Here is a 15194-nt window from a genome sequence, read left to right as displayed (position 1 = left end):
CTTAACAAACTACACCCAGACTATACTGCCATAGTCACAGATGGCACCCCAATTACCATTGCGAACCAATTTGAGTTAGATTAATGCAATGTACTCCTTCTAGGAACCTCAAAGAAAAACATTAACAAATTGCAATTACTACAGAACAAGGCCCTGAGAGCAGGTATAAACAAAAGGGAACACATCTCACAACACATGAGAGAGGCTGACTGGCTGCCGATACAAGACAGAATACTACATAAAACACTATCACACACATATGTGTCACCCTCAATGCTCCCATCTACCTTAACCAATACCTCACACGCAAATCCACAGCCAGAACACTCAGATCCAACGCCAACACTCAACTTCACATCCGTGAATCGTGTCCGGCTAACTGTCGCCCAATTTTCATTACTACCTTTTTGGATAAGCTCCTGGAAAAGCTTGCCATTTCTCAGATCAAACTTCACTCTAACTCAGTTGGCTCTCTCCAGGACCACAAATCCGGCTTCAGGGCTGCCAGAAGTATGGAAACTACTCTCCTGAACATCCGTGAAGACCTGCTCTCTAACCTTGATTCTACCATTCCCTCTGTCCTCATCCTACTTGATCTCTCCTCTGCTTTTGACACGGTCAACCATAGCATTCTGCTAAATCTTCTGTGACAACCTGGGTATCATCGATCAGGCTCTGGCCTGGCTGACCTCTTTTCTCTCTGATCGACACTGCCAGGTCCAACTTGGGTCCTTCTTATCCTCCATCTCCCTCTCTACCTTCAATGTTCCCCAGGGGTCAAACCTATCGCCCTGGCTTTTCAATCAATACCTGGCAACACTCGCCTACTGCATTTCCATCTTCTGCTCAAATTTCCAGTGCTATGCTGACAACACCCAACTCATTTTCAGGCTTCCCTCGGCTACCTCCTCTTCTGCCCTCATCTCGTACTGCCTAATCGCCATTCATAATTGGTGTGCTGCAAATGACCTTTGTTTAAACACTAACAAGACTGAGATCCTCCTCATTGGTACACCCACTCCATCCTTTCCCCTCTCTCTTTGGCCGGCCTCCCTCGGCCCTCCTCCTGCCCCCACCAGCAAAGCTAAGAACCTCGGGGTTATCTTTGACTCCACACGTTCCTTCTCTTCACACATCTCAGATGTCTCCAAAAAGTCTAACTTCTTACTACACCTCCTTAAAGGCACTCTTCCTTTCCTCTCCTTCCCCCCAGAAGCTCCTTGTCTCCCAAGCTCTGATTCTCCCTAGGTTGGACTACTGTAACCGCCTCTTTCTAAATCTTCCTGCCTCCACTCTCCGCCCTCTACAACTAATCCAGAACAGAACTGCAAGACTTGTCCTTGGCCTCAAGCCCTGGGATCGTATCTCTCCAGCTCTGAAATCCCTCCATTGGCTCCCTGTGGCTGCAAGGATCAAATTTAAAACCCTTTGCATTGTCCACAAGGCTTTCTGGGGTCTGGGTCCTCTTTACCTTCAACTATCCCTCCGTAAATACCTCCCCTCTAGATCCCTTCGCTCCTCTACCTCCAACTCCCTCAGGGTCAGTCGTTTTTCTAAGAAACGAGTTGGTGGTAGATCTTTGTCTTCTGCTGGGGCTTCCCTCTGAAATTGCCTCCCTGCCACTTTGAAACTTGAGGAGAACCACCTACGGTTTCTGTAAACTCCTGAAGACCTTCCTCTTTTCCTCTGCCTTTTCCCCTCTTCTCCCCTTCTGATCTGCTTTCTCGCTCAGCAATGCCGCACCTGGCCAACCTCTTCCTTTTGGCCCAGGTACCTGCTCACCCTGCCATCCTCCTGCACTGCCCCCCCTGGCGCCCCTTGCACTGGGGCCTGTATCTGTACCAATACAGGTCCCCCCACTCTGTCTGCACTGATCGGTTACTCCCTATTCTGACCAACCTTGCACTTGGCCCTCACAGGCTGCACTACCACTGTTTTTGACTCACCTTATTTATTTATTTATTTATCCACTTCCTATTTATTTTTCCTCTCTTATGCTCTGCACTTTCCAATTTCTCCCCTTTCCAATGCGCTTTCCCCCTTTTCCCTTTCCCATGCACTTGCACATTCTCAATGTCACTGGGCCTAGTAAGATCGTTGTTTTTGTTCTCTCCACTGTTCTCCTCCCTTTGCCTGGTCGCGCTCTGAAACACCTGTGTATGAGCGCGATATAAATAAAATATCATATCATATCATATCCCACGATTCACTGTAGCAGCCCCTAGATTTTGTCTCACTCCCTCCCAGCTTGTACAACAAACTCCCTCTAATGGTACTGATAGCCACGTTGGACACTCAGCATTCCCTCTGGACTCTCTGCACTGAACCCTCTTATGCCTATGTTTAATGTACAACTGTCATTTGGTAAATTCGTAATGTAGCCAATAATGTAAGAGTGACTGTACACGCATTAAGTTTTGTTTTTGTAAGCTCTCGGAAACCAATATTTTCTGTAACAAAGAATCTCATGCAAGTTGTTAGTAATCTTGTAACCTACGCCGTAATACTTCAGGGTTTGGTCGTTCATTCAAATGCAATAAATAAATAAATAAATCTAGCAATGCCGAATGACAATGTCACCTCCACATATGTCAGCGCAAGCCTCTATTTGCTGAAATCTCTACAATTACTGAAATTCTCCCCTTGAAATAAAAGAACACTTTACTAAACATTGGCAGGTTCTTTGAGATGAACACGATCTGACTCCCACAGATTGCACATCTACTGAAAGACCTTGCAGGTGCATTATTGGCTCAGTAGCTTTTTTGATAGACACTGATACTGTGAGCCCGGCGTCCATGTCGCTGGACCAGAGCTCAGATGTACATAAAGAGAGCCAAACAACTGCCATGGGTTCAGTTGAACCTGCTCTCAGAGGGAAGGAGATGTAAGGTCCCCCAAAGGTTATGAGCTACCGAGAAGTCAAGGGTTGATAAAGAATATGGGGGAGGTAGATGGTTTCCATCTGAGAAAACAATTACCAAAGGAAAGTAACTTATTCTTCTAATGGATGAACTGCTCCCACATATTAATCATCTAATTAAAGGCTTATAAAGCAATAAATAAAAAGAAGGGAGAGGAATGTGAAGAACAAGAAAAATACAGAAAAACCGCCGAAGAGCACAATCTCCAAAACAGCTGTCGTCCCCCCCAAAGGATCCAGAGAGCATTGTTTTGCAAATGTGTGCAATGATGCCCATGAAATCCCTGCGTGATATCCAAAAAAGGAACACTCTGCAGAGGCAGCCGCCTGTCCCCTTGTAGAATGTGCACAAAGACCAACAGGCACATCTTGGTGAACGCTGAGCAGCTGAGGAGCCACATGAAACTCCTTAACCCAGAAGACATAGAAGCTGGGAGCTCACCTCGAATCAACACAATGAAAACGCTCCTTAATCTTGGATGGAAAAGGAGGCGGAAAGAACACTCATCTGAATTCCATCTGACACAGAAAATGCATCTACATTTTAAGGCAAGAAAGAAATTCGAACCTTCACATTAAACTGTGAGGGCCACCAGGAAGAGAACGTTCAGCATGAACCAACACAACAAAGAATGCTTCAGTCCTCTAAATTTGCACTCACCACTACCCACTAGCGAGTGATAATTAAGTCTTTGCAAGTACGGAATGGTGTGCGAGTAACTTTTTATACCTCGTTAGCAGCATGCAACTTATTTTTTACTGCTGCTGTTAATGCTCAAAATGAGCAGCTACCAGGAATGGCAACATTTAGATTCCAAGGCAGAACAACATAGGGCTTAGGAGGAAAGGTATATGCCAAACCCTTCAGAAACTGCATCTCAGTAGAAATGGAAAACATTCAGGGGTCCTCAAGCCTGGAACTGGCAGTCAGGTACCCTTTGATTATGGAGCATTAAGTGCCGTCTTAACCAGGGACAAAAGAAGGTTGAGAACAGAAGCTATATTGCAAGAGAACGGGTCAATACCCTTGTCATGGCACCAGCAAGAAAGCCTCTTGTATCTGCGAGATGTACAAGTCCCGGTATCTAATCCCGTCAAAAGCCAAGTATGAAGCCTCAAACACCAAACTTTCAGGTGAAGCAACAAATAAAATCTTTTTCGGATGGAAGATGGATAACTCTAGGAATTTCAGATACTACAATCCATCACCCCCGCACCAAGGGGATCAGTGTCATCATAAAACCGTACTTAGGAAGGTCTATCAGCAACTTAAAGATAAGCTTAGCTGGAGGAAATGCTTAAAAGGAGTTTGAACATCCAATTCCCAATATGAGATGGAAATTTGCTGCAGCCGAAAAAAAAAGTTTGCTGGTTCAGGCCAGAGGTAAAAAGGTCGACTTGCGGCATCCCACACTCAAAGTATCTACTTATACCCATCCTGACAGTTCCCACTCTGGGAAACATAGTCACCTAATGGCTGAGGGCACTGGTTTGTAAATTTGGATTGCACCCTATTGAACAACCAAAAAGGAGACATTATGTTCTCCACATCACTGGAAGACACACACATGGATTCCTTGTAGCGGGAGAGTGATCCCACGGCCTACCTCTTGATGAGGTGGTGGAGGGCCACTTCATCAAGATCTGGATGAACCTCCCCCAAATGGATGGGAGAAACGCCATCAAGGCCAGTTGGATTGCTCAGAGCTCCAGGAGATTTATATGAACGAATCAATCTTCTGGCGGCAAGTGGCCACTCACTAAGTGATCTTGCAGCTGAGTGCCTCACCACTTCAGAGGGGCAACCATCACATGGGTGACATAGGGCCAGGGTTGTTGTGAAGTAACCCTAGTCAGAAGGTATACTGGTACAGACCAAAGCTTGCAGTTCAGTGCCACAAAGTGTTAAGTGTTAAACCGGCTGTGCAAAATGTTCCAAAACTAGTACCACAAATCACACAACGGACACTGAAGAGACCACATCCTGAGATGCACTTCCAGGACCAGGAAGATGGACATGGCTGTCAGACTCAACACCAGACAGTTAAGCAGAACTAGAGGCTGTGCCATGAACAGGGATGTGACCTTGCATATATCGGAAACCCTCTCCACAAGTGGAAACGTCAAGCCCATACGGGTGTCTAGGACCTTAGGGAAAACTGGAGCCACTGAATACCTATTAAAATTCACAGAGGAACACTAAGGACAGAGGAGGGAGCTGGTCCTGGCAAAAAGATCAGAGACCAGGTCTGTCAACTAAACATACAGGAGTAAACCATGTAAATACGGAACGAATTAAAGATAAATTCACTGAACAGAAGGGCTACCACCATCTCTATCAACTTTGCGAACAACAGCAGTTCAGAAGTCAGACTGACGAGCAACAATTTCAACTGAAAATGACCACCTTCCACAAAAAACTGGAGTTAGTTCCAGTGGACTGGGACATGGGCTGGGACATGGGTGTGGGCATCCTGGAGATTACTTGACACCAGCCACTTCAATGCCTGACGGAAATGCACCAAAGTAAGAATCTTGAATTTGTCCACCCTTATGCATGAAGAAACTGAGCAGCGGAAGGTTTAGGATCAATCTTCATGCTGCTTCGTTTCTTGGGGACTAGCAAGAACATAGGGATACACATGTCCCCTGTAACCAAGAAGGGCACCAACTCTAAAGCCCTCTTAGATGGCACGTACTGGGCACATGCATCACCTCAAAGTGGATTGGGAGAAGGCAGGAAAGCAGGGTTGTCCAGGGGCCTCCGCTGAAAGTGCAGGCAGTAGCTATGGGTGAGGATCTACAAGACTCTGATGTCTGAAGTGATGCAAGGCTTTTTTTTCCTGAGACAAAATCGAATTCTGCTCTGCGACAAGGCCATCAAATGATTGTAAAAAGGCTTTGGGGGTCAAGGTCAACGATGGAATGGTAGAAGTTCCACAACGACCAGCCCTCCCCCAGACATGGAGGGGCATAAATAGCAACAAAACTGCTGCCGTTGACCATGCTACTGCATCTGCCCCTTACTACACTGAAACAAGATAGGGGCAATAGTCATGACCTTAGGAGGAACAGAAAAAGGACAGCTGAGTGGACTGGGCCACCAGGATTTCACCATGGCACAGAAAGCCTGGAAATACTCAAAGGAATCATACACCCTGAAACCGTGAGAATTGTGGCAAGGTTCTACGTTATTACATTGCAGGACTTTTCATCGCAGGTTTTTTTACTGCATATTTTTTTTCGACAAAAACTATCGATTTTTTTTATGGGAGGGTTACCCACGTTTCTTATTTTTTTTTTTAATCCCGTACACCCACACCCATTTTGAAAAATGTTTACCCCCTCCAAAAAAATGATGAAAAGTCCTGCGATGTTATAACGGTATACCTGTAGCAATGGGGTCAGGTCCAGCAATTTTGTGTGGACATCAGGGTCACAGGAAAGATATCCTAATCCCAGAATCTCAATGCATGACTGCCCAGTGATTATGAAACTGGCACCACAATGAACAGTATTGAGGCTTGCTTTTCAAATGGGTTAGCCGCCTCTTTGAGATCAGCTATCACGTATGACAATAATGCGCATGTGTACCTGAAGCACTGATTACCTGAGGTAGCAGGTTACAAATGAGGGACCTGGTACTCAGCCATTATATTCCAAGGAGTATAGGGTAATCAGCAACTTTGTCATAGGCTGGAATATTCCACTAGAGGCCGATATAGCCTTCAGAATGTTTAAAATAAGTTAATAAAGAAATGTTATTTATGGAGAAAAATAAATCACTTGTTAGGGCATACACGTTGAGTTCTGGTCTAGTATATACATTCATATACAACATTTTCAGTGTAAAAAATTGCAAAGACAGTAATATATGGGGATAAAGTGCCAAAACGTTCAAATAATTCATAGACTGTTATTCATCATGTTTATATCATCTTCTAGTTATTGTTTTCACCACATTCAGTTGAATGGTTTGTTTTACATCACAAAATATATATTAGTTGTATTTGATAATTTCGCAATAGAGCTTCGACACAATGTGTTTCAGCCAGTGTTCAGCTAATTCCTAGACTGCTCTTTTGCATATGAAAGCCTTCATCAGGAAAAAACAATTTGCAAAAACTACTGATGTTTATCTGATGTAATGCTTTTCACAGTAACAAATGCTGACTCTTCTAAACATGATTCTGAAGGGTACTGCTAAGTTGATCCAAACATGTTCCAAAGTGCGGTTCACAATAGTTGATTAAAACATCACTTTGTTGTCTTTAATATCTACGTTACCAGGTCCCTCCTCAGACAGAGCAATGTAGCACCACACCTTGGAGCACATTTAATTCAACTTAGCAATACCCATCAACATCATGGTTAGTAGAGTCAGGATGTGTTAATGTTGAAAGCATTACACCACCTATATGTCAATGCTTAAGGGGCCAGCACTAATAGCTATTCATTTATGAGTTTCAGAATATTCTAACTTGCGGGCATGATGCTTCAAAGAAGCTAGGAAAAGCAAAACAGAACATCAAGTACAATACAAAGATGTGACACACACACAAGGAATGGGAAACAGTTTAGTTACAGTCGATTTCAGAGACCTGAGCAGACAGTTAAGTTACAAAGTCCGATTGATGCTTTTCCCCGAAGTATCATTAATTACAAAAATGCTGGTGCTGTCAGGTTATTCATATTATAACAAACATAAAACAAGTGGATGTATAAACAAATCAGGTACCCTTTTGCAGGGCCAAGGCAGCCAAATTCGTGGCTGTTAGATAAAGGCCAAATGCGGCCATGGCAAAGAAGTGCCAGTTATAAGATCTATGAGTGATAATGTATAGGAGTCATTGGTGGGAGGGAAGGTTATCTGGCTAATGTACACTGGCATATCGAAGTTAGGCAGTCTCCCTTCGCGGGCCACTGTAAACTATTTTAATGAGTAATCATTATTGTGCAGTTAATAACTTTAACCAACGTTTCTCGTCCAATGGCCTTTAAAATTGCCTGCCAGTTTTGATCACAGTACGGGGTTCCATAAACTTACTAGCCCCTTTGACTACAAACCTAGGGTTTTTGATCACAACATGATTGCCAACGTCACCAGGAAGAGGTTTGCTGCGCTTCAACTGCCTGTGCAACAAGGTCGACTGCTTCCGCCGCACCCTTTTCAACACCCCTTGCATATCAACCTGTGATAGAGAACCCCCGCCCAGTGCCGGAACTCTCAGTTTTGATCCAGGCTTCCTTCCGCGCATCAGCTCGAATAGGGATAACCCTGTGAATGCCGAAGGGGTCAACCTGTACGCTTTAAGAGCCTCCGAAACCACACTACACCACGGGAGGCCATTCGCAAACGCCAACTGTATGGCTCCTTTCACAAAACGGTTCATGCGCTCCACCAGACCATTCGCTTCTGGATTATACAATGCAACTCTATGGTGACGGATTCCCATATTTTCAAAAAATTCTTGCATAAAAGCAGATACAAATTGTGCCCCGTTGTCAGTAACCACACCAGCTGGAATACCTTCCCTGTCAAACACTGTGGAAAGGAATTCCACCACTTTCTCTGATGTCGCGTAAGACAAAGTCGTGGCCTCCACCCACCTAGATGTATAATTCACCAACAGTACAATGAATCTGAGACCACCACCTAGGCCTTCCATGGGACCCATTATATCGACCGCCACCTTAGACCACACATTCTCAGGAATATCAACAGGATAGATAGGTTGGGAAGTGGTTGATTTGCTCTTGTCACTAAATGAACACGCCACACAATCCTTAACAACAGCTTCCACATCCTCATTCATCCTGGGCCACCAGTACACATCTCTCAGCCTTCTCTTGGTCATAGACCTTCCCAGATGCCCCTCGTGTGCAAGAGTCACCAGTCTCCCTTTGAGTGACTCTGGAGGAATCAACCTCAAACCTCTGGCGACACCCCAAGGACCCTTCGACAATTCCTGCCACACATGACCATAGAGCTTTGATAAGGCCTCATTCTGAACCCCACTTCTAAGAGAGAATTCTTGATATCCATCAACACCGAGTCTCGGGATAATTCCTCGCTCCACAATTGTTCACCAACTGCTGGAGCAACGCTCGCTATTAAAGTATGCTCATCATCCTCCACTTCCTAACCTTCGTCAAAACCACCAGAACACGGAAAACGCGATAGACAATCCGCGACAGCATTCTTCACACCCGGAACGTACTGAACCCTGAAGTTAAATTCACTCATGTCGGCCATCCATCTCATCATTCTGGATGAGGCCTGTGATAACCCCTTGGTTGTCAAAACATAAACCAAAGGTTTATGGTCTGTGCGAATAGTATATTCAACACCCCAGAGAAAGGTCCTAAAATGTTTCGAGGCCCATACCGCCACCAACGCCTCCCTTTCGATCACTGCATACCTTTGCTCCGCATCCTTGAGGACTCTGGACGCAAAAGCTACGGGATGGAATACACCGCCATCCTTCTGCTCTAACACTGCTCCCACACCATACTCACTTGCGTCAACCGTCAACACAGTTTTCCTGGATGGACAGAAGGAACCCAAGGAAGGGGCCAAATCGACTTCCCTTTTCAAATTTTCGAACTCACTCTGACATTGATCAGACCACTCAAAATGAACTCCTTTCCTGAGTAAGGCCCTCATACCGACGGTCTTGTCAGCATACGAAGATACAAATCGACTACAATATTCAGCTAGGCCCATAAAGGCCTCAGCTGTTCCTTGTTGACCGCAGAGGGGGCTTCACGCAAGACCCTAACCAAATCTTCCTTGGGTTGTATGCCCTTGGCATCCAACGTATGTCTTAGGTAAATTACACTAGACACACCTACCTTGCACTTGCTCAGCTTAACTGTCAGACCACTCTTTTTAAGCACCTCCATCACTCGGACAACCCTACTGTCATGTTCGTCGTGAGACTCGCCCCAAACCAAAATGTCATCTTGGAAACACTCCAGCCCCTGGATACCAGCAAATAGCTTCTGCATAACTCTATGGAACATGTGGAGGCAGACGCCAACCCGAAAGGCATTCTACAAAAACGGAACGCACCGAAAGGGGCGACAAAGGAGGTAAGGCGGCGCAACTGAACATGTAGGTCTATTTGGTGGTGTGCCAATGAAAGGTCAAAGCTGGAGAACTACTAAGCCCCACTAACCAAAGAGAGCATCTCATTGATATTCTGCAAGGGATGTCTGTCGACACAGATGTTGGAGGTAAGATCTCTCAGGTCTACACACATCCACAAATTGCCATAAGCTTTACGTGCCAACACCACCAGGGCCAACCATTCCGAACACTCCACCTCCTCAATGATTCCCGCCTCGGTGAGCTTAGAAAGTTCTGCTTTCAACGCATCACGAGCCACTATAGGAACCCTCCTAACTCTATGGGCACTGGGAAAGGCACCCCGTTTGAGAATTATCTTGTGGGCAAAACCCTTCAACTTGCCCAATTTGGAGGTAAATACTGTGGGAAACTTAACTTCAAGTTCTTCTGCCGTCAAAGGCACAGTCAAACCAGCACCACTACCGTCACCTTCACTCACGCTCAACCTGGGGACCGCCTTTCCAGGGCGTATCTCAATATCTAAATCAGCCTGTTCGTCCCATCCGACAACCGGATCTCCTTTGTGGGCCACATAGAGCTTTCCCCGGGTCTTGCGTCCCTGAAATTCTATGGTAACCCACTCAAAACCCAAATAGGAACGCGGCCATAAGCGCACAGCTTGATGTCAGATGGAGATAGATCAGTGATTCTCTTCTGGAATTTTGACACATATAATTCCGGAGAGATCATAGTATAGGGGGACCCAGTGTCCACCATCAACTCCACAGGCAAACCATTGACTGTCAGAGTGGCCTAGGCACTTTTCCTTCCAGTACCCACACTCAACAGCAACCCTTCCTTAGCATCCACATCAACGGCTTGGGAACAACCTACATAACCAACCACGGTGACATCATCTTCGTCGCAAACAGCATCAACCATTCTCACTGACTCTGTTAGGCGCAGCATTCTTGCACATGCGGGCGTAGTGTCCCCTCCCTTTGCACTTTCTGAATTCTATATTGGAAGCGGGACATTTCTTCAACCCGGCCACATGCCCCAGCCACCCACACTTTTTGCACACATCTCTAGAACCAAACGTCCCTTTGGCGTCCTTGTGTTTGTTCCTGGAATCTTCACTCCTCTTGGGCATTACCACATGTACGATATCGCCCTTGTCTGTCATTTCCCTCACACTTTTCCTGGAATCCTCCAGGGCTCGAGATATTTCTATAACTTTCTCCAAAGGTGGGACTTTTTCAATCCACAGTCTTTCTCTAACTCTGGAATCGCTTGTCCACATCATAACCTGATCGCGGATGTATTCATCAATGAGACCCGGAACTTACAGGTGGCTATCAAAGTACGAAGAGCAGTTATATAGGAGTCGATGCTCTCCCGACACCCTGTGCTCTTGAGAAAAAGTGGTACCTCTCAAGCACCACATTAGCTCTTTTTCCAAAACTGGCTTCCAATTTGCTGAGAGCACTCTCATACGCCAGTACCACATCTTGAACAGCATCGCCCCCTTCACCATCTTCAGAGCGAGGTGCATGTATATCAGGCCGTGGAAGGTGTCTGAAAATTCCTTCAGTGCCTAGGCAATTTAGCAAAGCTGCTTCCTTATCATCGTCTGTGAGCCTCGCACCCCCAGCCGCTCTGAGGTACACCTTAAATGTATCTACCCACAAATCCCAAGCGATTGAGGGCTTGCCTGGGTTAGGGAGAAAGGCTGGGGGGGGGCGTGAATTGCTGTGTTGCATGTCTGGCAGGCACTGGAACAGACCAAGTTAAATGGCAGAATCAACGAGCACGAACGCAATGCTCCTCTAGGTGCCTTGAGGATGTAGACAAATCACCCAATTCGCAGTAACACACCCCACAGGGACTAGAAGCTTCACCAGTCGAAGACTTGTGAAAAGGGTACCACAAAGGACAATGTCAGTCCAAAAGTTTAACCATGTAGCAATGGACACAGCAGATTACATGCTCACATCCAGCAAGGGTCAACGTTACAAGAGCTTGTGAGGGTAAAGTTTGCTACCAAAACCCAGCAAGGGTTAAATTACTTTCTGGGCATGTCCGGGAACCAGTCTCACTGAAGGGCGGACACGCCCCTCTTCATCCGCACTCGAGCGCAGGCCAACTCCCTTCACGTGTACAGGAGCCAATCGTGCTGCCGAAACCAGCAAGGGTTGAGCTGCTCTCTTGGCGTGTCTGGGTCAATCCCCTCCCAGTTACGTCGGGTGCGTGGAGGGTCCACCAGGAACGTGCCTCACTTGGGGAAACCACCTCACTGGATGGCCGTAAGCAGGGCTAAGCGTGCCGGCACTGCGCTCTACCCGGCGCAGGGGTGCGCAGGCCTCCAGTGAAGAGCGCACAGCCCCTCGAATCCACACAGTCCAACTACGGCCAGGAGAAGGCGCTATTTGCCGGCCCGGAGACTGCAACGGAGGTCTGTTCTGGGAGGCACTTCCTGTTTTCACGGAGACGCCACCTGGCGAGTGTCGGTGATCACCCACGGGACGGGGACACACGACACTGGGAAGGACACGGAGTGGAAACCGCTGGGCACTTCGTTCAGGCGCTTGGGTCGTGCAGGTTGATCAGCTCGTCGCCAGTGTTGTAACGAAGTATACATAAAGGATTTGGTGCAGGTTCCTTTATTGGATCAACCTAAGCCCAGCAGACTCCACCTTCCTTACTCTCCTCTCCAACTGCTCCCCGTCGGAATCCCCACACGTAAGTAAAGAACTTATGGAACAACAGGGTGTGGAATTCTACAGCAGTAGAATTCCACACCAGAACATAACCTATATTACAACATCAAGTACATCTGATTCCACCAGCATTGGCGAGTCAATAGGTTGAAATACCATATACATTTGGATTCAGTTCAGTACTGCCCAAGCTCTAGGAATGACAGTCTATCGCTCCACACACTGCTTGTTCGATATTGATTTAGCCAAAATCCCAGAGATTAAATACCTTAATCTCCAATAATTGAACAGAACCTCAGCATCACCGTAATCCAATCAAAGGCTTAAATCCAATAACGACCGTCACTGTATTCAGCAGGTTGGGTGCAGTAGCGACCACAGCCAACATTCCCCAGTGTTGCGCCTCCTAATTAATAAAACTACACCCCAGTTTTGACTCATTGTCGAGCTGCACGTCTCTGTTTGACCCCATTTCTTCCATGAACGTTTCTCTTCTCTCTCTTTATCTGATTTGCAAGGTCTTCTTACCCGTGGATCGGGAGCGGGCGATCAGCAGCAGGCGCAGGGAAGACTTGCAGTAACTTGGGAACATCCTGCCAGCAACAGCCGGGACCTGGGTTTGACAGGGCTGGAGTCTACTTCCAATTCGAGTAACGGACCCTGGTAACGACACGCCCCTCTTTGTCACATGACTTTCAACACGTGACATCCCCACATTTGATTTCGCAATTCGGTTCTTAACGCGGGCTATACTCCTCGGATGTCAGGAAGGAGTGCCGCGCTACACAATCAATGACTAGGGAAGTGAGCCTGGCGCTGTGCACCAGACATGGATGTGGAGCCGGCTGAGAGTATGTTCGAACATTCTCAATACTTCACTGATATGGGATGGGGCACACCTGCCTACGTTTGAAAATAAAAAACCCTGAGATTTCTGCGACCCGACGTGCGCGCACACCTCAATGCACGTGTATAAGTCCTATAAGGTCTCTGCCCTCACCACAGTGTATATAGGTTAAATACACGCACACACACAGAATGAGCATTTGGTATCGGGAGTATGAAAAGATAACGCACCCATTGCAGCGTAATACTGGCATCTCTAATTTATTTCTATGTGTGTAAAGTTAGAATATCCTGCTTTTTCATAATTAAAAACGATCATCAGAACATCTATTCATGGCAAACGCTGGGCGAAAACATTCTTTATAAATCTGTTAAGTGAGATAAAATGAATTGCCCAGAATCACACTTTAGCTAATTGGTGAAGCTGGAATTTGAGACCACTCTGCAACATAAGCACATTTTCTCTGGAGTAGTGCGTAGGAGAATGTGTTAACGTTTCGCTTTTAATGTGTATTACAAAAATAACTTCCGAAGTGTAGAAATCCAAATAAACCAGCTTGACAGATATATACATCCTCATAGAAATACGTTAAGTAAAAACTGTAAAATGTTGCCACCCTCCCTTGAAAGCTTAAAAAATGACCTTTACAGTTTTTCAAATGTGCTCTCACCATTTAATATCCCCATAACAAAGTATACTGTGATACGTTTGCCTGCTTATTTGTTAACCCGGGGATCCTGATTATTTAAATGCAATACGATGAAAACATTACATTCAGTATCAATGCAAAACCTCCTTTGTGTGTGTTAAAATAAGAACACATAATAGAAATGAGAAAGTTTAAAATGAAATGAGGCACAGCCTTGGATATGTATCTGGAGCTTTCTGATGCAAATAGCTAATGCTCCCCTTAGTTCTTATCACTGACCAAAAAGTTAGTAACAAAAAGGTGTTAATTGTTTAAACCCCTGTGGACTTTGCTGCCTGGGCTGCTTTGTGTACTCTTACAGGCAACTCTGATCACTGCAAAGGGAAGGCAGCCGAAGCATATTATTGAAGCCCTGAAAAACCCAGAGCTTTCATGCTCTTCCCCGGAGACCCGGACAGGGATGTCATTTCACCAAAATGCCAGCGGTAGCGGAAGTGACATCACACCACCCTTGACCTCTGATGACATCACAGGAGGTGATGTCATTTGACCCCACCCTGAAGTGATATCGCAGGAAGCGATGGAAGTCAACTTTTCACCCCTTGACAAAACAGGAAGTGGCATCACATAGCATTGTTCCTAAGTACACTACGAAAAATATGTTTACGATATCACTATAATGTGATATACATTTCATACAAGAATGGATCGCCATATGTATCGTTAGGATCAGTATGGGTCTAAACACACCCATATTACCAAATTACTGTCAATGGAAGCAGACGTCCATGGCCAAATGATAATGATGTGTTATTATATAGCACTTACGCTTAAGCGCTTTATATAGAAAAAATATACACCCAATATCACCCAACCTGTGTGGGTACTCATTTATCGACCTCAGAAGGATGAAAGGCTGAGTTGAGGTGTTTAAGAACAAAGTAAATCAGTGACTCACCCCCTGAAGTATGCCTGAAATTAAC

At 45.8% G+C, this 15194-nt stretch overlaps 1 protein-coding gene across 1 annotated transcript in view; it reads right to left on the bottom strand.

The window, feature by feature from the left end:
- Window positions 1–13390, bottom strand: part of FDXR (ferredoxin reductase) — a 152099-nt gene extending 138709 nt beyond the window's left edge. The window contains exon 1 of the mRNA XM_069654854.1: window positions 13244–13390. Coding sequence (XP_069510955.1) covers window positions 13244–13307 — 64 coding nt within the window. The 5' untranslated portion in view covers window positions 13308–13390. The remainder of the gene's footprint in view (window positions 1–13243) is intronic.
- Window positions 13391–15194: the final 1804 nt, after the last annotated feature.

The sequence above is a fragment of the Ambystoma mexicanum genome, chromosome 3q, assembly GCF_040938575.1.
Source record: "Ambystoma mexicanum isolate Mex_15411 chromosome 3q, UKY_AmexF1_1, whole genome shotgun sequence".
Lineage (NCBI taxonomy): Eukaryota > Metazoa > Chordata > Amphibia > Caudata > Ambystomatidae > Ambystoma > Ambystoma mexicanum.
The sequence above is the reverse complement of the archived record's forward strand: the minus strand, read 5'-3'. Positions and strand labels throughout refer to the sequence as shown.